Here is a 25,476-nt window from a genome sequence, read left to right as displayed (position 1 = left end):
AACATCTTAGAGTTCACATGCTCTATGTTAGCCAATGCCACTCTCCAATGACTAACCAGACAAGTAACAGTAATAGTTTCAACAACAGGAAAAAGCGCATGCAATTTGTTATTCCAGAAATGACTAAAAGCTCTGTTCGTGATTAGAGAGCATGCATATGTCATGAGAAAAGCCCTAGTGGATTTTCTGTTTTTGAAAAGAGAGATTTATTAATTACTACAGAATTACAGGATGCATTGTTTACTGATCTATTGTTACTTTAATCTCTAGCAGGAGTTAAGTTCATGTAATATTACTCTCCCTTGATCCTGCCGATTTGTTCCTTAAAGCAACTAGAATAATCCCTGTTTTAATCTTTGATTACACTGCTCTCCTCAAAACACAATGCAACTTAAATGATGTTCTGATGTACACAATTGAATTAAATGACTAACAGCAGGTGTCTTCTTTAATGCTATACATCAATACAGAGGGATCACTGGATGAGCAGGGAATCAGATAGCTCTGTCTGAGGGATCCATTGGAAAGCTAATCAGCCTCACAGTGGACTGAGTGCAGCTGCTGTTGGTGACGCCCCCAGTATTTACACCGGGTGTCTTTTCAACTCCGAGTGCAGCTTTAGAGAGCTTACAGTAAGATCAGTGTTGGGTGCATTTCGTAGGACGCATGGTAGGTGGGGAGATGCTTACACGGGCTACAAGAGATGTCACGATTGAGAAACATCATTAGTTGTCCCACTGGGGAGACAATGGAGCCTCTGTAATCCCATCTACCTCTCTTCGAAGTTTATAAGTCTGGCCCCATGGTGGTTCCTCTGCTTCCAAGGAATAAACTGCTCAGTTGAGTCTGTATATGACGATGACTCATCGAGCTGCCAAGTAAGACTGTTGTGTTTCTAAAATTAATAAGACACTGTAGTAAGCACAGCAACTTTACAGAGTTAAGCTTGCTTCAAACCAAAGTGTTACGAGTGACAAAAGCTGATTGCGCTAATGCAGTGTAACAAATTTGTGCTTGGAAAAAAAATGCACAGACCAATGACCAGCTAGCATGAATATTGTGTGCATGTGTGAGACGTGAACGGTTTCCATTCTAGCAGGGGGCAGTAGTCTGCATTTGTTATTCATAAAAATAATAATAAAAAAAACACTGAAACTAGGACAGCAACTAAAGTAAACTTTGCTTAAGTTGTTCAATATGAATCAGTTGGGCTTAATTGTCTTCATTCCAGGTGGTACATCATTATAAGAATTTCTGTATACTAGAGTTCTCAGGAAGCAGCAAAATTAGAAGAGCCTTCTGAGTGTGGACTTTTGACTTTCATTTTTCTTTTCTTTCTTCACATTTTTTTATGTACACTCTTTCATGTGCTATGATATGCTAAACTAAACAGACATTGAGGGTTTTCTCTTACATCAATTATGGCCAGCATAATTTAAAGATTAATGCATTTTGTTGGTCCTAAATCAACATTTCTGTCATAATATGTTGTCTTTATCCTACACCCCAAACCCTAATCCTAATCATGCTACCCTCAAATCCAAGTGAAATGATAGGTGAATTAGAACGATATAGAAACCCTTTATCCTTGTTTTATACCTAAAATTATCTGTAAACAAATGCTTCAGAAATGACTGATTGGCTGGAATGATGTTTCAGGGTTAACAGAAATCTTAATAGAGGAACTTGTTAACCCACTTCATGCTATATCTGACTAGTGCTGGTGATGCGGAGCAGCTCTAGCTTAATTAATATAAAAATACAGTAAACAGAACCTTAAAGAGGGCGACACGGTGGCTCAGTAATTAGCACTGTCTCCTCACAGCAAGCAGGTCACTGGTTGGAGTCCCAGCTGGGTCAGTTGGCATTTATGTGTGGAGTTTGCATGTTCTCCCTGTGCTTCTCCAGGTGCTCCTTTTTCCCCCACAGTCCAAAGATATGCACTATAGATGAATTGAACAAAACGAAATTGGTCGCAATGTATGCATGTGAATGAGAGTTTATGAATGTTTCACAGGAATGAGTTGCAGCTGGAAGGGCATCTGCACTGTAAAACACATGCTGGATAAGTTGGCAGTTCATTCCGCTGTGGCGACCCCTGGTGAATAAAGGGACTAAGCTGAAGTAAAATGAATGAATGAATGAATGAATGGAACCTTGAACGGATTATTATTATTTTTTTAAATGTACTTGTTTCACTTGTTTAAACCTTTTTGAGTTTATTTCTTCTGTTAAACACACACACAAAAAACGCTGGTAGACTCAATGACTTCCGTTGTATTGTTTCTACTATGGAAATTATCTTCTACGTCTTCTAAAATCATACATGTAAGAGTAAATGCTGAGCTAATTTTCAACTATCCTGGGCTAGAGCTGTTTGGTTTAACATTATGCAAAGTCTATAGGGGTTTAAGGCAATGGGTTTACATTGAATTGTCTAATGAAGTGAGCTATTTGAGTTGAATGTAAGCTAAAAAGACTTTCAACAGCCAAAGATTAGCTGGGCACATCATCACCTTTAGAAAATCACAATTTTGGTGCCTAATGTTAAGTTTGCCAAAAACAATCCTGGCCTTAAAGATAGTGAGATAGTGAGATTGGTTGACATTGACTGCACTAATGGCAGCATCTGCTGGTATCCTCAGTCCCAGGACATATTTTTTTTCAGAAAAGATGAACACAGCCTGACATTTATTTTTCTTTAGGCCTGTATATGTGTGACATTACACTTCCTATAATATATATGTGCAATATATGCATGAATGAGAATGGGTAAAAGCACTTTTAGTGTAGTGGAAATATTAAAAACCAAAGACCTTTCAGATGCTGGCCTTTTCCCATATCTTTCGCACTGGATAGCAGGTTAGTGGATGATGACATTGGGTGGACTCTTGGTTCCAAACTGACTTTCAGAGAAAGTTTGAGCTTTGATTTCCTTCCCCTTCTGATGGCAAGAATAAAAGGGGACAGTGATACATATTTCAGGGCTCTAGGATCCACAAAGGGACTGGAATAAAGAGGTATAAACCTTTGAACTAAACAAAGGTCCATCACCCGCACATCATATCAGAAGTGCTTGTAGCCCTTGTATTGACGAGACTGCAGAGAAAGAGGAAGACAGAATACGAAGGGGAGGGAGAAACTTAGAAAGAGAATAAAACCAACGAGGACCAGTATGACTTTGCTGACGGGTTGTCTGAGTTTCACCCCTATATACTGCATGTCTTGCCCTCTTCTGAAACCTATGCCCCTTTCTTTCCATCCTCCGCTGGGCCACAGAGTATCCTGAAAGCTCCATTTCAGGCCTCCATCTGTAGAGCTCTTTGTAAGTGACTGCTGGTTGCATTAAGTTGATTAAAGTGGTAGGCAGACAGCAGTATTTGTACGCTCTCCCTTGCACAAAGATGAAAGAGTCAGGTATATGTTTCCAGTTCTAAGTCCAAGGGACACCCCCCCCCCTATTCCTTTCACTCTGCTCTTAGAGGGGTCAACAAAAGACAAAGGCCTTTGGATTGAAAGCAATGGAAAGCCTCTTTCAGCAAATGATCTCTAATTGTTTCTTTCTTCCTCCTGTATCCTCTGTATGATATCTGTGGCTGTTGAATGACTTTGTCCGCAATTGTGTCTCTGAAAGCTTCTCTTGAAAGAAGAGTCAGGTTGAGACGAAGGCTATTACTTATATCATACTTCCATAAAAACAGACAACTGACAATTTTCCAGCATCGTGTCTATCAAAGAAAAAGTGTAATTCATTTCTATTGCTTTCAGTCTGACAATATCTACGGGCATTTCAGTAAGCATTAAAATGAAGTGATATTTACTGTTGGTTTTATGAAGAGATGTTTGCACTGAGAAAGACCGAGATGAGACTTCCAATGTACTGTATTAAACATTCACATCAAAGCGATGAAAACAGAGCATACCACAGTAATGCAAGAAGACTAGGATAATGCATTAAAAGCTACAGTGCCTTACAGTGCAAAAGTTTGTACTTTGTTATTCTTTTTTATCACTATTTTGTTTATTATTATCACTATTATTATTTCACAAGATCAAAAATAAAATCTATAAAATGATACTAAATTCCGGCGCAGCAGTGACAGTAGGTACTGCTGTCGCCTCACAGCAAGAAGGTCGCTGGGTCGAGCCTCGGCTGGGTCAGTTGGCATTTCTGTGTGGAGTTTGCATTTTCTCCTTGCGTTTGTGTGGGTTTTCTCCGGGTGCTCCGGTTTCCCCCACAGTCCAAAGACATGCGGTACAGGTGAATTGGGTAGGCTAAATTGTCTTTTGTGTATGAAAGTGAATGCGTGTGCATGGATGTTTCCCAGAGATGGGTTGCAGCTGGAAGGTCATCCGCTGCGTAAAACATATGCTGGATAAATTGGAGATTTATTCCGCTGTGACAACCCCAGATTAATTAAGGGACTAAGCCGAAAAGAAAATGAATGATAATAAATTCCAGTACTGCTGTCATTTTGATTTGAAGGTACAGCTCTCAATCTGTCTTTCAATATTTAACAGTACAGTACTTCCAACATCTCCACAACTACAGTATGGCTTACACAGAGCCAGGCTTAAACAGAGCAATTGATGAATAGTTGACTAGTGCACTTTTACTCTTTTCTCAGCTACTGAACAAATCACTCAAAATGATTACTGTAGCTTGTCTTTTCAACTCCCTTATGTACTCGCACAGACATTGGATCACACCAAGTCTTAAGTCAAATTTTGAGGGAATTAAGATGTAAGCGTAGTAAAGTAAATAAGCGATTTATTAATATGGTTTGTTAGAAAATGCAATATTTGACTGGATACAACTAATTGATCATGTGAGGGTTAAAAAAAAACGTATATACTGAGAAAACTTTGTTGAAAGTTGCCCGGATAAATTCTTAGGCACATTACTAATCAAAATTACTGAATATCTTCATGTAACATGATGCGTACCTAATATTCTGATGTTTTTCAGCATAAAAAAATTTGCATAATTTATACAATGCATTTTTGGCTATTGCCAAAAATATATCATGCAGCATAAGCCATGGTCACAAATAGTAAAAGACGGCTATGCGGGTCTTAGGAACAACAAATAATAACTTGACTTCTAGTTGATCATTTGGTATCAGAAGTGGCTTATATGAAAAGCAAAGGCCTCTGGATTACACTTATTTTACCAAAGTAAAATATAATCATGGCTTGATTTTGATTTTAATTAGGACAGTAAGGTCTGACTATAATAATGTCACTTAACAGAAAAAAAAATACTGTACAGTATAGAATATAAAGTCAAGGTTGCAAGTGAAAAAGAATTAACAGTGTGTATGACGCATGAGCTTGGAGGACTGCATCCATACATCTCTGCAATGACTTAAATAACTCATCTGGAATGGCAAAGAAAGTGTTCTTGCAGGAGTCTACGAAGATTCTTTGGATTCATCTTCAATGCCTCCTCCTTCCGCTTACCCTGGACATACTCAATAATGTTCATGTCTGGTGACTGGGCTGGCCAATCCTGGAGCACCTTGACCTTCTTTGCTTTCAGGAACTTTGATGTTAAGGCTGAAGTATAAGAAGTGCCCTCCTGCTGAAGAATTTGCTCTCTCCTGTGATTTATGATGTAAAGGGCAGCACAAATGTCTTGATACCTCAGGCTGTTGATGTTGCCATCCACTCTGCAGAACTCTTGCACGCCCCCATACTGAATGTAACTCCAAACCATGATTTTTCCTTTACCAAACTTGACTGATTTATGTGAGAATCTTGAACTTCAAACTAGAGTGTTGCTCAATGTTATTAACATAACTATATATTGGGACCCTTAGCATGCTAAGTTAGCATGCTATAGTTTCCAAATTTTTAAGATACTCACCAACATTTTAGAGTGATTTTGGAAATCGTCCTAGATACAGTAAGTGCTAACAGAGATGTGAATGTACTCTGTACAATGAGATTGTGGAACTTTCTTTCCATCTATGCTACTTTTTTCTCATTATAAGAAACACAGATGTAGGTTAATTAAGATTTAATATATTCACTTATACAAGTTTATACGTTTAACTGATTTATATAATAATTTCTGGGGTCACTGAATTCACCATTTATGACATTTATTTCAGTGACTGTGGTTACACTATTGCATCATTCACAGGTATTGCAAGACTAGAAGAGTGACTTGACTTTGGTTACCCATTCAAACAAACAACTGGATACACATAGTTGTAATTTTAGATTTGTAAGCAACAGAGAGTCTAAATTGGGCTGTTAAAATAAAGTGTAACCAATGAAGGAATTAAAAAAAGGGTTTGAAAGATTTTACTATAGCTTCTAAAAATTATCATAATTTTTTAATAATAATTAAAAAAATAATAATTATCACAACATGATAATTATATATCATGATATATATATATATATATATATATATATATATATATATATATATTTTTTTTTTTTTTATATTTTTTTTTAAGATTTTTTAAGTTTTTTTTTTCTAGACAGTCAAAAGTTTACATACATTTCCTTGGTATTTTTTGCTTTGCTTTTAAACTGTATAACTTTGGTCAAATGTTTTGGGTATCCTTCCACAAGCTTCTCACAACAGTTTGAAGGAATTTTGTCCCATTCCGCCTGACAGAGTTGGTGTAACAGTCAGATTTGAAGGTCTTGCTCGCACAAGCTTTTTAAACTTTGCCCACAAATTTTCTATAGGATTGACATCAGGGCTTTGTGATGGCCACTCCAAAACATTCACTCTGTTATACTTAAAGCACATTAAACTAATTTGGCAGTATGCTTAGGGTCATGGTCTGTTTGGAAGACCCATTTGTGGCCAAGTTTTAATTTGATGTCTTGAGATGTTGCTTCAGTATTTCTACATAATGCTCTTTCTTCATGATGCCATCTATGCTGTAAAGTGGGCCAGTACCTCCTGCAGCAAAACAGCCCCACAAAATGATGCTGCCGCCCCACTTCACAGTTGGGATGGTGTTCCTAGGCTTGTAAGCTTTCCCCTTTGTCCTCCAAATGTAACACTGGTCATTATGGCCAACCAGTTCAATCTTAGTTAGTCAGACTATAGAACATGTCTCCAAAATTTTGTTGATTCTGGCTTGTTGATTTTCCCATGTTGTCACGCAAGGAAGCAGTGTGTTTGAGTATTACCTTAAATACTATTATACAGTTGTGCCTTCAATTAACTCAAATGTTGTCAATTAGCCAATCAGAAACTTCCAAAACCTTGACACCATCATCTGAGTTTTTTCAGAGGCATAATAAACTTATTGCATGTAAACTTGACTTTCAAAAAAAATTATAACACTTTCTCAAAAAATAGATTTCTTATTATTCTGCTATTAACCACAACAGAAACAAATTTGATAATCCTAACTTACCTAAAACAGAAAAAGTTTAGTCACATTAATATCTGACTTTTTTTTTTATGGTCATGTTCCTTTTTATACAGTGTATGTAAACTGGTCTCATCTGTATATCTGTGTTATTGATCTTTTACTATTACTTTAAAATAAGTAAATGTTTATTTAAACTAGTCTGAAACCTGTACCACTGCCTGACAGTCTTTGATAAAGAGGACAGAATTGAAGAAAAGTCACAAATCTGACAGCTATAGTAACACAACAAACACACAAATAAATAAATAAAGCAGAAGTTTGGCATTAAATATCTGTTCCACGCATGATTATGACATAAAGGGAGCCACACTGATCAGTGGCACTATGAAATATGATACTTCATTGGACACACCTGAGACAACTGATGGATTTTCTTTTTCTTTTTTGCTTCTCAGCTGCAAACTAGCTTGCCATCCACCAAATATGTTCCAAATTACCCTTCAAGCAAGTCCAGGGGAATATATGGATTCATTGCAGGCGTGAATAAAGGGGCAGCATAAATTACCACTGGATGTCAATCGTGATTGTGTGCCCTGTTTTTCTTTGTGTTAGTGTGTCGCCTCTTCTTCTCACTGGCGGATAACATGAAATGAAAGCGTTCTCTCTTCAGCACCGACAGCACCACTCTGAGCGCTTTCTGACACTTGAAAACGATCGGAATGGTGGTACCACAGCTGGGCTGGCGTTGATTGGCTGGCGCGTAGGCTGCCACTAAACTTTCGGTGCTTGAGGAGCTGTCTGTGCTGGGACAGGTGGTGTTTATGCAGATGAATGAACACATTACTGTGTGCTCTTCCTTTTGGTTTAAACATTAGCGTTTCAAATGTGACAAATCAGATGTTCGTCTCCCGCATCCTGCCTCCATTGTTGTTGCCGGAAGGATGTACATGTGGAGAGGTTTGCATGCGTTTGTGTGTTTACAGTTTTGCTATGTGTGTGGGTGGGTGGTTGGCTGAGTGTATGCATGAGTACGCATATGTATATTTACCATCTGATTGAGCATACCAGTACTGGACAATTTATCATAGTTTATCATATCTGCTTGGTATTATTTGCACCAATCTACAAGCAGTGTGAGACCACGTGTAACAAACAAGCCTCGTTTTTAACCCATTTATAAAGATTATGCTGATTACATGATTACATGTACACCATGCTATAAACTGCCATTTGTTTTCACATGCATACTCACACGCACACAGTGTGTCTGTGTTCCACAGAGACCAGCGAGATTGGAAGGAAGCTCAGCTGTAGTCTTTGTTCACTGCATGAGCGAGAGCTGTTGTCTACTACCCGAGGACACAGGGCCTTAAGTGGGTATAACTGACAATAAGCAATTACCTCCTTATTATCACAGCACAGCGGCTGTAATTGGCCCTCCTTCAGTAGCAATCAGCTCAGCAGACTGATTAAGCTTGCCATCGGATAGGACTAGCTTCTTGTTTTTTTCTGGATTATTGACATCACTAAATTATTGAAGTGTATTTTCCACAAGATATGAATCAGAGATAGGATGGCAGATTGCTCAAATACCAGAGTAAGAACTAAGCTTCACCATTTTAATTGCCATTGATTCTACATTGTTGGTTAAAATGTACATAATTATTTGGAAAAATTACAGAAGAACTAATTAATATTTTCTAATGTGAAATAATAAAACATTGCCCATGCATATGAATGGGTAAGCCCAAGCAAATGCATTATGATTCATGCAATGTCCTGAGACATAATCAATGGTGTAAAGTAACAGATTACAAATACTTAAATTACAGTAACTGAGTAGTTTTTCTCAGAAATTTTAATGTACTAAGTAGTTTATAAAATGTGTATTTTTTTTCCCCTTGAGTACATTTTTAATGCAGTATTGGTACTTTTACTCCACTTTCCTTTAACCTGCGGTCACTACTTTACTTTTCTCTGTCAATGGGGATTAGAAAAATCAGTCCTGTGATTCCTGTCCAATCAAATTACACATAGAAAGTAAATCACATCGTATAACTACCTTAAGACATGCAACAAACAATTGGAAGCATTAAAAGTGTTCAAAAACTTGTCTAAAATCTTGACAAGCAATGACCGAGAGACTGTTTAGACTAAATGTCATTGATGAGAAGATACATGATGTTTTCTGTATGAATGCACTACAGAGTTTTACGTTTGCACACACGCATCAGCCGTTCACAGCGTAATACTCACTACTCTACTTTTTTTTTAATTTTTATTTTTAAAGTTCCCAGGTTCTGCAGGTTGCAATGCCCCGAATTTTTCTTTCCAACCTTAGGCCAATTGTAATGGGTTGTTTTGGTAAAATTTGGAATTTCCCCAACCAGCACAGAGCCCAGGGGACCAGAGTGAGTGCTCTGACTTGTCTACAACGTTTAACAGTGGATCTAACTTAGAAATTTCAAATTTAAAACTTGCCTTTCCTTTGTAATTAATAATTTTGTTGTTTGAAATGACTTAATTGGTGTTGCAGTATTATAAGCTGTAACACAGAACTTATAAATGACACCTTATACTTTTCAACAACTGATGTTCCAACAGCTTTCATTTGTTCTATTCTTTTTTGCTGAATATTATTAAAAACAAACCTAATATTGTATTATCATGTATAACCCATACAATAAATATAAATATTTCCTCTTGTAAATATTATAACAAATAAATAACAAGTCTAGTATATCCAGATGCATCAGAATAATGTAGCTACTAGCTAACAATGTATATATATATATATATATATATATATATATATATATATATATATATATATATATATATATATATATATATATATATATATAATACTACATACCACACATACTACGCCTGTCTTATCTGCCTCTGAGCTAACTTACCTGAACTGTCTTTATCAAATGTCCATTCTGCATCAGTCTCATAGTCACTAAAACCCATCTCATCCTCACTTTCATTTGCAGGAAGAGCCAAGTTCTGTCCTTTTCTTTCTTTCACTTACCATAGAACATGGTGGTGCTCGCTAATACACTGTTCCCTATATTCACATCTATTCAAAAGTAGTATTGCCATTAAAACTAATCCATAATGCAAATGCCATTAACTCATGACTAATCAACATTATATTACTAGCGTTCATGTTGTTATTGCTACAACTTAAAAGTTCACAGCTGACCTTGCTTGTTAGCTAACCTATTGCAATACTGCACGTTCCACTATTGCACAGTTGCCTTTTGGCAACACATGAATTTGATCTAATTACAAAAAAAATAATTTAAAAAAAATAAAAAATGTTGTGAAATGTCATCATAACTTACTGGAGGTGATGTTACAGATTTTGGTGTGGATCTGACATAATTTGATCCTTTGTTTTTATTGACATTTACATTTGCATTCAGCAACTACTCAAAATAAATGCCAGTCTGTCAGAAATCGCGCTACAGAAAAACACAGCATGTCATGTGACTTAACAAAAGCACATCATTGGCTACACTAAGGTCTTCTCTTTCCAACAACAACAACAACAAAAAAATAATAATAATGTTGGTCTTTCAGAAACAGCAGTAGGGAAATTAACATAAGTATCATGCTGCCATATGGTGACACCGTGCAGTAAAGGGTTCAGTTGTAACAATAACAACATGAATGCTAGTAATACAATGTTGATTAGGTGTATGTTAATGGCATTTGCATTATGAATTAAATCTAATGAATCTTACGAGTAAAATTTAATGGCAATACTAATTTTAAAGATATAAAAACAGGCAACAGTGTATTGGCAAGCACCATGTTCTATGCTACTTGAAACAAGAGAAGGACAAAGCTGGCACTTCCTACAGATGAAAGTGAGGATGAGATAGGTTTTAGTGACCATAAGAATGATGCAGATAAGACATTTGATAAGAGCAGTGATGGAGTCAGTTCAAGTAAGTTAGCTCTGAGGCAGATAAGTATATAATATAATATAATATAATATAATATAATATAATATAATATAATATAATATATAAATATTGTTAGCAAGTGGCTACATTATTCTGATGCATTTGGATATATTAGACTTGGTATTTATTTGTTATAATATTTACTGGAGAAAATATTTATATTTACTATCTGTTGTATATATGATAATGCAATATTATGATTGTTTTTTAAAATATACAGCAAAAAAGAATAGAATAAATGAAAGCTGTTGGAATATCAGTTGTTGGAAAGTATGTAAAAGATGTTATTTATAGGTTCTGTGTTAAAGCTTAAAATACTGCAACACTAATTAAATCAACACAAACAACACAATTATTATTTATAAAGAAAATTTATCAAGTTGTAAATTTGAAATTTCTAAGTTTGATTCCCTATTGGCAACATTGTTGCCATATGGCAACATACATTATATCATGAAGTATTTTTTTTTTTTACAGCACTTCAAGTTAAGCCATTCAAAGAAAAGATAAACATACATACATTATATATATATATATATATATATATATATATATATATATATATATATATATATATATATATATATATATATATTAATGCATGCAGTACAGGTTGTTCTCAATATGCTGACACACAAACCAACATTAAAAAAGTAAACAAAATTTAAGTTATATAACTAATGACATTTTTGTTGGTGACCTCTGTACCATGGTCGAGATGATTGGTAGTCAAAGAAAGTAAACAGTAGATATTCAAATGTATTAATATAGGTACACACAAAGAAAGAGGCCCTCCATTTGTACAACATAATGTAGAATAATGTGAATTCCATCCCATGGTAAATGACACAAACATAGCATAATTATAAGTAAACACTGTCATCCTAATTAGAATTCCTTGTTCATCTGCTTCTTATGTGTGTATCTTTAAAGCTAATCTAACAGGCAAATTGACACATTTCGTGTATGCCTTATTTGATTAATAGCACAATTCTGAAATTTGAATTTAACATATTCATCTCAAGCACAAAGCTTTATTCCATCTTAGGAATGTGCACAATTCTGTGTTTCTCAATGTGTAGCTCTTTGTTTGTGTAATACTTTGTTTCGGCTTTGGTAGTCTAGGGGAATTGGTTCAGAGCAGTCTTGGGTGAGAGACTTTAGCCCATTGTCTGGCTCAACTTGACCCGACCTGGCTGGTTAAGCTGACGTATTGTGGACTGCAAATCGTTTCAGCTGAGGGGGCCGGTTTCTTTGTGAAGCATCGGAGAAAATAACTTGGTTAAAAAGAGCATCCCTGCAGTCTTGGGAGAGGCAGATCGGTTTTGTTTAGCTGCTCCAGACAACTCCAAATCTGATGTCTACTGGCTGGAGGCAGCGAGAGAGGAAAGAGGAAAAAAATACCTCCACCAATGGTGAGAGGTTTATTGTTGCCAACTCTGAAAACCCTGCACCAGATGAACACCAAGCTGAAATAACAAGAAGATCCACTGTCACCAACACATTTGAAGGGCTGCTTCTTAGCATTTCTTTCCATATTCCAATTTCTCTCCATCTTGCCAGTTGTCCACACAGGTGCAAGAAGCAGATATTAATAGAATGGAGCTCCACTGCCAGTCCTCACAGGCCTAGGAAGTTACGTGACATAAAAAAAGCTGACAATTCAGCAGCAATCAACAACTTGTTTTCTAGCTGGATCCCCACAGCCGTCGAGAGGGGTAGAGGAAGACCTGCTGATGCTTAACGCCGGCTTCTAATCACATTTCTGCCATGCGGCAGGCCCGGGCTTGTACCTCACAGGTATCTGCTAACTCGTCTCAGCCCTATTTCCTCACACCCTCCGTGCTCTTAATAGCCTGGCTTTGTCACTCTTCCCCAGCAGCCGGCCCAAAGACAAGCTCAATTTAAAAATGTAATTAACTCTGACATCGCATGAGGTCTCCTTGCTCTACATTCGGGGTCTTCAGAGGAAGAGAGGGGAAAAAAACAGGAATAACAAACAAAACACACCCAACCTATCACCCCTCAAATATAGTGAAAAGCAGGAGGCAAACTATGCAGGCAGCATGTTTTAATATGAGCACATGTGGTGTGATTGTTTAGACACACTCGGGCTGTGGACTAATGCGGGGTGGAAACTTGAAACGGCTATGGCTACATTCAATTTATGGAGAAGGAGTTGTATTTACGTAAGGCAGTCTTTGTCGACAGGCCAGTCCCAAATGGACCAATCTAAGGAAACACCAATGATAAAATCACTTCTACTCTATGGAAAGCCAGTCATGACTTGTACGGTTATCGAAAACGGGCACAGCTCTTGTTTGTGCTTTCCCACAGCTCAAGGTTTACGTACATCAATCGTTCCCTTACGGGCAAGGTGCCACCGCCTCATTTCCTATCGGACTTCACTGAGCCACACTTCCAAGTGTCTAATTACCACTATGAAGCTAAAGCCACACCAGCATATCTCCTAGCCTCTTGGTGAACTACACAGCTAATTGTTCCATTGCTCCCCTAATGACGCAGTCAAAACAGAACAAAGGATAACACCAAAAGGTAGAGACCAAGTTGATGTGATAATTTTCATTAACCCTGGACTCGGTGTTCTTTCATCTAGCCCCCCTTCCCCTGAACTGCGTAGCGAGGTACTCAAATTATCCACAAGCATTTCAGCCTGTGCTAATTATCCAAAGAGTTCCTCATTAGACGATTTTAAATCCAATCTTAGATCAACACTTGCTCAGACCTCAGGGATTCTACGTTCCCAACAGCGGTTAAACAAACAATCAGTTCAAAGGATCAGGTATTCCACTTTAAGAAGAGGGGAAAAGAGAAGGGTAAACAACTGCTCACTTGAAAGAAATGACTCCAGCCGTTGCCCAGCATGCATGCAGCAATCTATAATTCATTTCACTCAAAAACGCTCAATTTTTCCCCATGCACCAGCTTTCTAATTTGAAGTGTAGTCCATACACTCACACACCTACACCCACATGATGACTGCGGGCGAAAGCCAGACCACAGCTCCAAAAAAGAGAAAAACAAAGAAGAGAGAATGGCCGGCAGATACAATACGTTCCGTGCAGCTTGCAATAATGGCGTGGCAAACAGATGAAGGCAATGGCCATCGTCCTCTGGGTGCAAAGTGCTTTCCACAATTAGATCTGGCATTCAGATATTAATCCGCATGTGCTTAGCAGCCACTGGGAGCATACAAACAAGCAGCCCTCTGCACAACTGATCGTTGTATCCACATTTCATTTCAGTCCGATTTCTCTTTTCAGTATACTTGCCATTTATTTGCATGCACTTGTCATTACTTTACCTTGCAGCCTGGGGAAAGGGGTTGGAAAGCACTGTATAAATAGGTAGCGCGTACATGTGACGAACTGATCATATGGGCCTTTTAATAGGCAGTTAGAAATCTGGCCTTGAGTGGATTCCTGCGAGAGCTCTAGTAGATGTATCAGATCACACTTATAATGTGCAGTAATTTCAACAGCATTTCTCCTCCCCTGCCTTTCTCTCTACCTCACTCGTTTTATCTTTCCATCACTTTCTATGACCCAGCTGCACTCTTTCTCTCTTTCGTCTCTCTTAATGTCAGTGTGTTGCCACTGTGAAGCATCACAGAGCTTGAGTCTGTCACTTAAAATAATGCTGTCAGATCTGTAATTTTAACCTTGAAGCAATTAGCTGTTGTTGAGCCGTAATGAATGCTGACACCTCTCGGAGATGATGAAACCCCTAATTGCTCTGTAAGAATTGAAGCTTTTGACATTGCTGCTGACAGAATTTTTCCCCTTCCTTTCTAGTGCTCCTTCATGTGGCCACACGTACAATGACGGTGGTTGGTTTGAAACTTGAAAGCTAGCAGAACTTCTCCGCCATCAGCTGTCCCGTCACTTGAGCTGAAAAAGGAAAGAGGAAAAGGCTGGTTTTGCTGAAATGATGAGAGCGTTTAAACCATGATAGCACTCAGCTAATGCATCATTCAGCAGAAGTGTCATGGATGAGCGTTAATGTCACGACAGGAGCAGGAAGATGACTGTTCCAGCTTAGACAGGGAAAGGTTGATGAAATGATGGCTCGGGACACTTGTAATAAGTTTCCTCCTTAAATACCTGGCAGGATTGAGTGAAGTGTGGACTGTGGGATTTATAGAAATAACAGTTCACTTATGGCTTTAGCCACACATGGTCTTAGATATGAAAGTCCACTAGTATTTTTGGAGTAATAATAGATGTTTCCCATTATCTTTGTTTTTGTCTTTGCATGCCTTTTTTTTTTGAAAGACTGCAAACACAATGCCAGTACTGTACAGATGTGCCAGTTCTTTGGTAGTGAATTTTGGCATTGGAATTCAAGTCATTATCCATTTTTGTTTTTTTTATGTAGGGGGGTGGGTGGGGGTGGGGGTGGGGGTGGGTGTACGGGGGTGGACAATAAACCAGGTCAAATAACTTATATTTCTGAAAATTTCCTGAACATTCCTTTTTTTTTTTTTTTTTTTTACATATTTGCCAGTCATATTTATTCGTTGTGTGAAGCTTGAGTATATATATATTGAGTATACAAATGTAATTAATGCTATATATATATATATATATATATATATATATATATATATATATATATATATATATATATATATATATATATATATATAGCATTAATTACATTTGTCTTTTTTTCCTCAGGCTTGAAAGTTGCATTCTTTTATGGCAGTTTTACACACACATCATCTGTGAATAATATCCAAATATACATTTGCTCTAATGATTGAACTGATAACTGGTGAGAAAGATATTTGGTGCCAGATTTTAACACATTCTTCCAGCCCATCAGCTCTGAATATTAAGTATTATCGAGTCAACAATGAATACATATTAGCTGGGTATATGCTACATTTTAGATTTTTTTTTTTCTTTTTACATAAATCTGGGGTGTCTTTTCATATTTGTTGACATTTTAACTCTCTTTTTTGTGCTTATAAACAATGTAAAAATGTGAATGTACAAAACAGACGTTTCAAATCTGTTTATTCAACAGTTTTGTCTCGCAATCCCATGACGCTGTGTTCCTATTTTATTTAATTCAGCCAGATAACTGTCGAATTTTCTGCTTTTGAGACTGTTGAAAGCAAAGTGGCCATGGATATTAGCAGTGGGTCTTGATAAAAACACATTTGAGTGTTGATGAATCGTTGGAGTGTTTATGAGCGGTTATTTCTAAATCACAACCAGGCGTCTTAAAAGATAGATTAGTCCATTTCACACCTTCACTAAAATTTCTAAAACTTGCTGTTAATACAGAGATACATAAAGATGCCTGTCAACCATCCCTGCCTCCTGGCAGAAATCCCCTTTCACACTTTAAACGATTCTAACCTTGTTACAACCGTTCCTCCAATTCAGTCAGCTTTGAAAATGTACACGTTGACAACCTACCATCTTAAAATTCATCATCCTGACACCTCGCCATCACCACAGGGCAAGATTAAGAATCCAACCCACGATAATTAAGGGACACCCAGACGCTTAATGTGCGCTTCCTTGCTGTTTTGCAAGGCACTGCGATGACTCGGGCATTGAGTGCATCATTTAAATCCCACACGACTGATTGTCGCCTTTCGACGATACGGTGAGTGACCTTGCAACGTGACCATCTTCTAGAAGTTCGACTGGATGTGTCCCTGCAGTTTGCGTATGAAAGATGATGCGTTAAGTGTGAGCAAGTAATGTGGTAATGAGCGGGCCTCTGAGAGCTGGTGCCTTTCCCTCATTAGGATAATAAGTAAGACATCCCTAACATGACATCAGCTGGAAAATGTGGCAATTACAAAGCCTTACTTGGGCTACTGGAAGCAACAAGAACAAACCAATTCCTTGCAGCAATCTGTTCCGTATAATGTGTGTCATGTAAATGAAAGGTCTGAACATCCTCTTTTAATTTCAACACCCCTCCTCTCACCTAGCTCGTTACGCAGTGCCAGGCTCCCCTCATTTCCGCCCTTTGGTTTTAACCATAAGTTAAATAAAAAAAGATCTTGGCCAGAAGGCCACAGCAAATTAAGCATTTGCAAACCAACAACATTTTAAGGATGCCGCTATCAAGCATCAGTTCTGAATTAAATTGATATGAAGTTTCCTAGAAGTGCCTCTTAAGCTATTCACAATTTACTTGGTGGCGCACAAAAAAAAAAAAAAAAAAAAAGAGAGAACAAAAGCTTAGTGCAAAATAATACAACGTAGTCTTGAGGTAGCTTGTTTGTCCTGGGGGTTTATTTCTCGGGATTTCTAATATGAGCTAAACACCCAAAGACAGCTTTGATTGCCCTGAAATCAAATAATATAACTATAAATATTTAAATCAATATTCACAATTGAACTTGATTAACTTTCCGAATAACTCTCAATAACAACGGTTTGAGAAACTCGGAGTTTTCATTTATTTATTTATTTGTGAGAATCAATATTGATGATAAATTCTTACTATAGACATGTGCTATATTTATTCGGAGGTACATACTGACTGAAATGTTCGAAATGCGTTTTTATTTATTTATTTTTAGCAATGAACGTATAACGAATAAAAACAAATTATTTAACTCATGCCAAATAATAAAGGTACGACATTATTGGATTATTTTAAATGCAGTTGCTTGGCAATTGTACATGCATTAGTGCAGCATAACTCAGCTAATCACTAGCTTTTTAAAATAAAAATCTTCAGATGGTTGCCATCTTTTTATTAGTTTGATAAAAAAAATTTCAGCTGACTGTTTTTTTTTTGTCGAATATTCTGCAAATACTTAAAAGTGTGTATCTACAACTTTAGCCAAGACATCCGACAACTGCCCTGTTTTTATTTAACAGCGTTTTTCTCTCTTTTTAGTTTGTGTTTAGTTTTAGCATATATATATATATATATATATATATATATATATATATATATATATATATATATATATATATATATATATATATATATATAGTTCATTTAGAAATCAATTTCTTCTTCAACTCGTATGTGTTTTTGTTTATTTCGTTTGTCTATTTTTATTTACTTCGTTTATGATTTTTTTAGATAAATTTAATATGAACGTTTTGTCTTTTCTTTAAATGACAAAAAAAAAAAAAAAAAAGTAAGGCATGCCCTGATGTATCCATGTTGCATTGTTTCAAACAACAGCAAAGGTCATCTTGGCTTTAATAAGAATTTAGCAGCGCAAAAATCAGCAACCAATTCTCCAATTAGAGGAGCCCAAACAAACGCGCCCTGGGGCTATTTTACCCTGCAGTCTATTCGGTCCTCCAGGGGATGTTATCATTCCCAAAAAGAAAAAAAAAAGAAAAGCATTGTAATGTTCATTTAATTAAAATTCCCCCAAGAAACACGTGATTACATTATGCCTACTTTATTTTTTCCATTTAAAATGTTCGTTGGCCAACCAGTTGCCCAACCTACCAATAAATTAATTAATTAACAAACGAACGAATTAATGAATGAATTCGTTGAGTCCGGATATAAAATAGTGCGTTCATGAATTCTGTATTTTGTGATCTTTGGCGATCTCTGGTTTCTATTTTCGATTAACTGTGTCTTTTTTTTTTAATTCCGTTTGTTCATTTTAGAACACTTTTATAGGACTGTACACATCCAGTGACTGGGGGCAAATAATACATTTGCTTAACGTCAGAAATGTGCTTTAGAATTAGCACTGATTGGAAAATCTATTTGACAAAAAGAGAGACTCAAAAAATAGTAATAGTAATAATAATTAATAATAGGCTAATGTTAATATTAAAACTAATAACAAACAGACGGGACAATTGGAGTTTTTGAAGAGGGCTATACGAGGAAGAGAAAGGTTTGCTCTGGTCTGGTTTTCTGCAGCATTAATCGCGGATCGCTTATTAAAACGAATGACAAATAGCTCATATTAATCTCGGGAGAGTTCTGCAGAGGTCTATAATTGTTTATGCGAAATGTTTCTTTTAATTCACTCACGCTGAGAAGGCTCACGCCTGCTGTCTGTCCGCGGCGGTTCTCCCACAGAACAGCTGCCAGACCGAGAGCAGCTTCGACATTCCCAGAGCAAACGCATCAAACCATTTATTCTCATATAGCAGACCGGTCCCGAGATTTACTTGAATGCACGCCTATGCTAATGAGTTCAGACGGGCATATCGAGTTTACAAAGAATTTATATGCTGTGCCTAAGTAGGCTAAGTTATATGATAGGCTAAATTTTAAAGGTTTTTATATGAGGTTTTGTTAATTCCTCTTAAAATTAACTTGCACGTTACAACTGCATATATACATTACATTATATATACATTTTCATAATAGTTAAACTTTAAATATTTAAATGTTTAACTTGCAATAAAAATAATATTAATCGTCTTACAAAACGCATGCTAAAATCAGTCCCCGTGATGTAGCATATCCTTGTTAAATTTTGCAGTAATCAAGGATAATACTTTTTAAAACAGCCCCAAAATTAAAAGGTTAAAAGCAGTAGGCCTAAACATACACGGCTGGTTTCAAGAGAAAGCGTCCGACATTACATTTTTAAAATCATTTGGTCTTTATTTCACCTTTTCTTTAAATCTATTAAACTTTATAAGCGTATGTACTAGTATAAGTGTATTTGTACCAAAAAAGACAAAACAAACAATTTGACAATGAACAGTCCTTTTACTGTCACGGTCACAGGCTCGACTGGTTCAGTTTGGCCTATAAGTCAGAAATGGTCCATATTAAATAATACATCTTTGTCTTCGATAAAAATCGTCTCTCGGTGTTTTGTTTTTTTTTTTTTTAGGAAAAAAAGCTTCTGTGAAAGTTCAGTCTGTCACATCACTTGTGATACATTTGTCTCTCAGTGTCTTCTTGTTTTACCGAGCATGCGGTGTGCCCGGAATTGGGTTTGGTATGGGGTTTAGTGCCGGTTGTCCCCCGGGCCCCAGGCCGTGAATAAGCACTCTGGGGACGAGCGGTCTCTGGAGAGACGGATGCGGTGTGGACGGAGTCCGGTACATGCTGCTGTACATGGCAGCGGCGGCTGCGGCCGCTGTCGTGCTGTCCACGGTTCCTAATAAACTCGGATGATAGAAATACGGGGAAGGAAACATTCTCTGTAAGGCCGAATAATTTCCAGCTTCAGCCAGCAGTTCTAATCCGACAGCCGTCTGCCTCTTCCATTTCGTCCTGTAATGAGATCAAAATACACGAAATCAATTATTAAACTATCCACATGGCACCTTATGGGCCAGATTTTTCAATATGTTTGATTCTGGCACAAACCTAATTGGGTAAGCTTAATTTTAAGCAACGGGCCTAAATAGCTTGAAAGGTAAAATGAAAAGAAAAGAAAACGAGAAACATGCTACTAGTTTTTTGGTCACAAATTATTATTTTAGTTTGTATTTATTTTATTTATTCACGTTGATATAACCTGCTTTTATATTTAACCAAGGTATGATTTCTAGTACAGTTACCATACGATAAATTTACTAAATAGCTGAGAGAATAATACATGTAATAATAAATGTAATAATGAATATAATGCTACTTATATAAATGTAATAACTTAAAAATCTAATCAATACTAAAAAAGAAAAAGCATTTGGGAAGGAAAGGAAGATAATTTTGAGCCTATTACTGATCATGATAATTTAAACAATTTAAATTTTAATCCTTTAATGTGAATATATATAAAATATAAATTCCGACAGCCTGTGAAAGCTATTTGATTCATATTAGGTTGCATCGTTTATTTAAAAAAATGCTGTTTAATAAAATTAATGCGTAACCAATATAATATATATATACCAGTAATAACATAATAATACATTTTGATAAATAGCCTAAATAAAATCCGAAAATTTAAATCTCAACTTTTGGCAACTGTAAAACAGATTTAAATGCAGATACAAAACAATAAAATAAAAAATGCAATTTTACTATTGTTATTATTAGTATTATTATTATTATGTGAGCCATAACAAAAATAATATTCATAAATATTAATATGACACTTACCGTCGGTTTTGATACCAAGTCTTTACTTGTGTGTCTGTGAGGTTTAGGGCTGCTGCCAGGTCCATTCGGTCCTGTACACTGAGGTATTTCTGTCTCTCAAAACTGCGCTCCAGCTGGTTAAGTTGATGGTCGGAGAAGGCCGTCCGCGCTTTGCGAGGTTTTTTAGAACGGACTGGTGGACTGTCTCTGGAACTAGAAATTTCCCGATCGCCCTCTTCTTTTGTTCCTAAACAAGTTAATGCATGGAAGTTAGTGAAAATGTTTTTATTATTTTTTTATTTTGTACTTTTGTATGTAAAACGTGTTGATGTGTAGGCCTATATTAATTGAATACAGTTTATGTAGATAATTCAACATGAGAACAGTTTAAACATTTAGTAATTATTATTTAGAAGGTTTATTTTGAACCTGTGGTTCTCAGGCCTTGGATGTACACGCAAATCTAAAACTGTTTATGCTTAGGTTAAATTTATCTTTATGTCAAATACATGCTATGCAAAAATATTTGGCTACTAAATAAATTAGGTCGCTTGCATGTAGGCAAAAATATTACCTCAAAACGAGCAGGATCGATATGTCAATCTATCTCTATTTGTAGCAGTTTTTGCAGGGCTCCGTGATCCCCCCTCAAGGAAGAACAATAATCTCTCTAATTGACTCACTAGGGAGGATCCCACACCGGGCAAAATTCACCAGCCTTTACATCTGTTATGCTAATATCTGAGAATAACCTCGGTGACAGGCTACCAACATTGTTATTATATTGTAATACTGGTTCGTAATGAAAATACAGACAAAAATAAACAAAGACTTTAATTTGTATTTAATGTAGTACGATATATTTTTAATAATATTTAAAAATCTGAAAATGTTAACGGTGTTGTGTACCACCGAATGCATGTCACCTTGTTTAGTTCATTCGGTTTATTGTTACAGCCGAGTTAAGATTTGTTTACTTTTTATGTAAAATGCGTGCTAATTTGGTTGTTCTGTTTAATGTGGGCATGAACAATCAAATGTGAAGAATTGTGAGATTTAAAATATATATATATATATATATATATATATATATATATATATATATATATATATATATATATATATATATATATATATATTTAGATTTGCAATAATTAATTTTGAGTAAGTTGTTTTGTTGTTAAAATAATAATAATAATAATAATAATAATAATAATAATAATAATAATAATAATAATAATAATAATACCATTATTATTATTTTTAATATTATAGCAATAATAATATTTTTGCTTTGCTATACGATGCAATTTTCATATTACTTTGCACACAAGTAATTATAACGTAATAATACTATTTGTACATGCATCTCATGTAACTTTTGATGGTTTTTAAAAAAAACCTACACGTAGATAATTGAGTCAGTTGTGTTAACATGTATTCAGACAAGTTTAATTAATAAAAATATTGTGTCCTCTATTTTCCTATTACCCTAATTATTAAAATTTTTGGCTTGTAAAACGTAATCTTACCGTTCAAACATTTCAAATCACTCTGGATATCATCTCTTTTGTCCAGTTTGCTTCTGTTTTCATCTTGTTCTAGTTTGGGCCTGATGCCGTCCGGGGCGGTTCCGCTCTCTGTTTTGGGGCTGTGGTGTGGAGATGGTACACTGGTGCTGTAAGGAGCGCACGCTGCAAGCGGTTTACTGTCGCCCAAAATGTCTTTGATTAGAAAGGAGGAGGTGGCAGTCCTGGGGGCACAACCAGCCTGACCGAGCAGATGAGGCTGAGGTGAAAGCTGCAAACTCTGAGCCTGACTGTGATGATGATGGTGATGGTGATGCTGAAGGCTGTCTTGGACAAGATGCGGTTCGGGATGCTCCATCGTGACCGAAATCGGGGATGAGGGGGCTGTTCCCACAGTGTCTATCTCCGAACATGGTGATGGGGTCGCCTGGCTCCTGAAATCCGCTGTTCTGCTACTGTCACCGAGACGAAAATCTCCGTTCATCAGTACTGAGGTGCCAGAATTGGTTGTGGACAAAATAGTGTCTATTCCGAAACTAGCCCCACTGGATCCTTCCATAGTATAAGAAAAGGATGAGCACTCAAGTCGTCTTCATAACAACTTTCCTGTACAATAAAAAAGAAAAGACAACGGCAACAACCAAAAAAAAAAAAAAAACTTAAACGGAACAAACAAAAATACCAGAACTAAACAATTAGCGCAGCAAAAAAGCCCCGAAAAAGTGCAAAATAAACATTTCGTACGCGCAAACAAAAAACAAAACAAAAACAAAATCCTTGCACTTAAGCAAAGAAAAAAAGAGAAATATAGCCTGCGCTCCGAGCTTTGGTTACATTCAAGGTGAAATGTGGAAAGCAAGTGGATCTGTGTAGTCCACGTCCTTTTGTTATGGTTATTGAACTTTCTTTCAAAGTTGAGGTGTGGAGAGATTGGGATGCTCTAACTCCTCGACATCACGCTCCCTTTTGCCACTAATCGTTGTAGTGTTGCTCTACAATGACTTCCTACATTGACGTCATATTTTCTCCTTTATTATAACACACTCCTCGTGTTCTCTGTCTCTCCTCTCATTGGATACATGGTCACGCGTCTGTCCAATCAGCGTATTTTACTTCATCATTACACTTTAGAGGCACTCATTGATTCCTCAATGCTCTTTTGAAACCTTCCCTTCGCTATAATGTCTCAGACGGCATCTTCATTAGACATAAATGCGTTTACGGTAACACTTTGCATCAATGTTTGCATGTTATGCATATTTCTTGTTGCTAAAACTTATTACTAAACTGTTATAACAACATGAAATATATTGCTGTTCCACAAAATAACCGTAGGCTTTAGCTCACCAAAAATTACGCGGTGCTATATCTAATCGATTACGCTGAAACATTGATGCGGCCATTGTTAATCACAATTGCAAAACGTAGTCTTACATACGAAAAAATAAAACAAAATTAAATAAAAAAAAAATACTGATTGAACAATGCATTGAATTGTATTATTAAATTATTGACTTTCTTAGTATCCATTCACTGTACTTTAAGCTCTTTAAATGGTAATTTTATCATGTTTTCCCAAAATAAAACAGCACCGTAATCCCTGTTGGCAAAACAAAATTGTGTCATTATTCTTTTAAGAGCACAGACACAGTGAAAAGTGTTAGAGAAATAAGCCCGTTTGGAGCTGATTGTCATTGTGTGTGTCAGGGCCTTTGAGTGAAAGCACTGATTCTAAATAGCTCAAGGGAATGAAATGATGGCGAATATTGTACATGGCATATGCCCGACTCATATGATGACTATTTTCTTCTAAATAAACCCTGGGCTTATAATAGCTTTAGAAATCAGTTTATTTTCGGTTAATGTGTTTACATAATAGAAGACAAAGTGCGCTAAATTGAATTATTTCAATCTGGGGAGACAAAATTAACTATCGCATCTTGTTAAACATTATAAATATATTAATTTGATAAACAAACTAAAGGCTTAACACTTTATTTTGCAATACTTAATTTGTATGTTTAAATTACGGTTTACAACAGTTAATATGGAATTAGTATTTTAATAATAGAGCTGTTCATATCAGGCTGCTGCGTTCTCTGTCGTTTTCTGTGGATCACTCTACTGTGCTCCCAAAACCTGTTTGCATTTGCGTCCTGTAACGGACCGAACCGAGATTATTTCCACTATTTTTATAGCAGGGCGACGTGGGAGGAATCGTTTAGGTTTGTTATACGCACCGCTTTAATTATTTATTTTTTCCCCAAAAAATTTTAACTGTTCAAAACCAGGCTATGTATATTTTTTGTAATAATGATAAATTGTAACTATTACAATTTACTAGTACCATGTATTAAACTGGCTTTTTTGTTGCAAAGTATTTCGTTAACATGTTTTGTTAACCTTGCTTAATAATCTACTATCAAAAATGTGTTGGTTGTATGTTCGCTTTTTAATCTAGCCTATATTTACCATCTATTCGTTAAACGATTTGTTTTGACAGAGTAAAGCTTTACCAAACACTAGAAATGTTAACACTGTTTAAAAATTTATAATAAGAAATTATCTACACGAATTTATTGTATTTTG

At 36.2% G+C, this 25,476-nt stretch overlaps 1 protein-coding gene and 1 long non-coding RNA gene across 3 annotated transcripts in view; both read right to left on the bottom strand.

The window, feature by feature from the left end:
* LOC137490211 (uncharacterized) overlaps positions 1-25,476 on the bottom strand; it is a 180,374-nt gene that overhangs the window by 81,142 nt on the left and 73,756 nt on the right. The gene's annotated exons all lie outside the window — the stretch shown is intronic.
* On the bottom strand, positions 20,013-23,842 carry barhl2 (BarH-like homeobox 2). The gene is given in 3 exon segments (NM_205740.1): positions 20,013-20,545; positions 21,380-21,605; positions 22,891-23,842. Coding segments are annotated over 3 exon segments (1,095 nt in total). The 5' UTR covers positions 23,447-23,842; the 3' UTR covers positions 20,013-20,232.

The sequence above is a fragment of the Danio rerio genome, chromosome 6 (genome assembly GCF_049306965.1).
Source record: "Danio rerio strain Tuebingen ecotype United States chromosome 6, GRCz12tu, whole genome shotgun sequence".
Taxonomy (NCBI): Eukaryota; Metazoa; Chordata; class Actinopteri; order Cypriniformes; family Danionidae; genus Danio; species Danio rerio.
The sequence above is the reverse complement of the archived record's forward strand: the minus strand, read 5'-3'. Positions and strand labels throughout refer to the sequence as shown.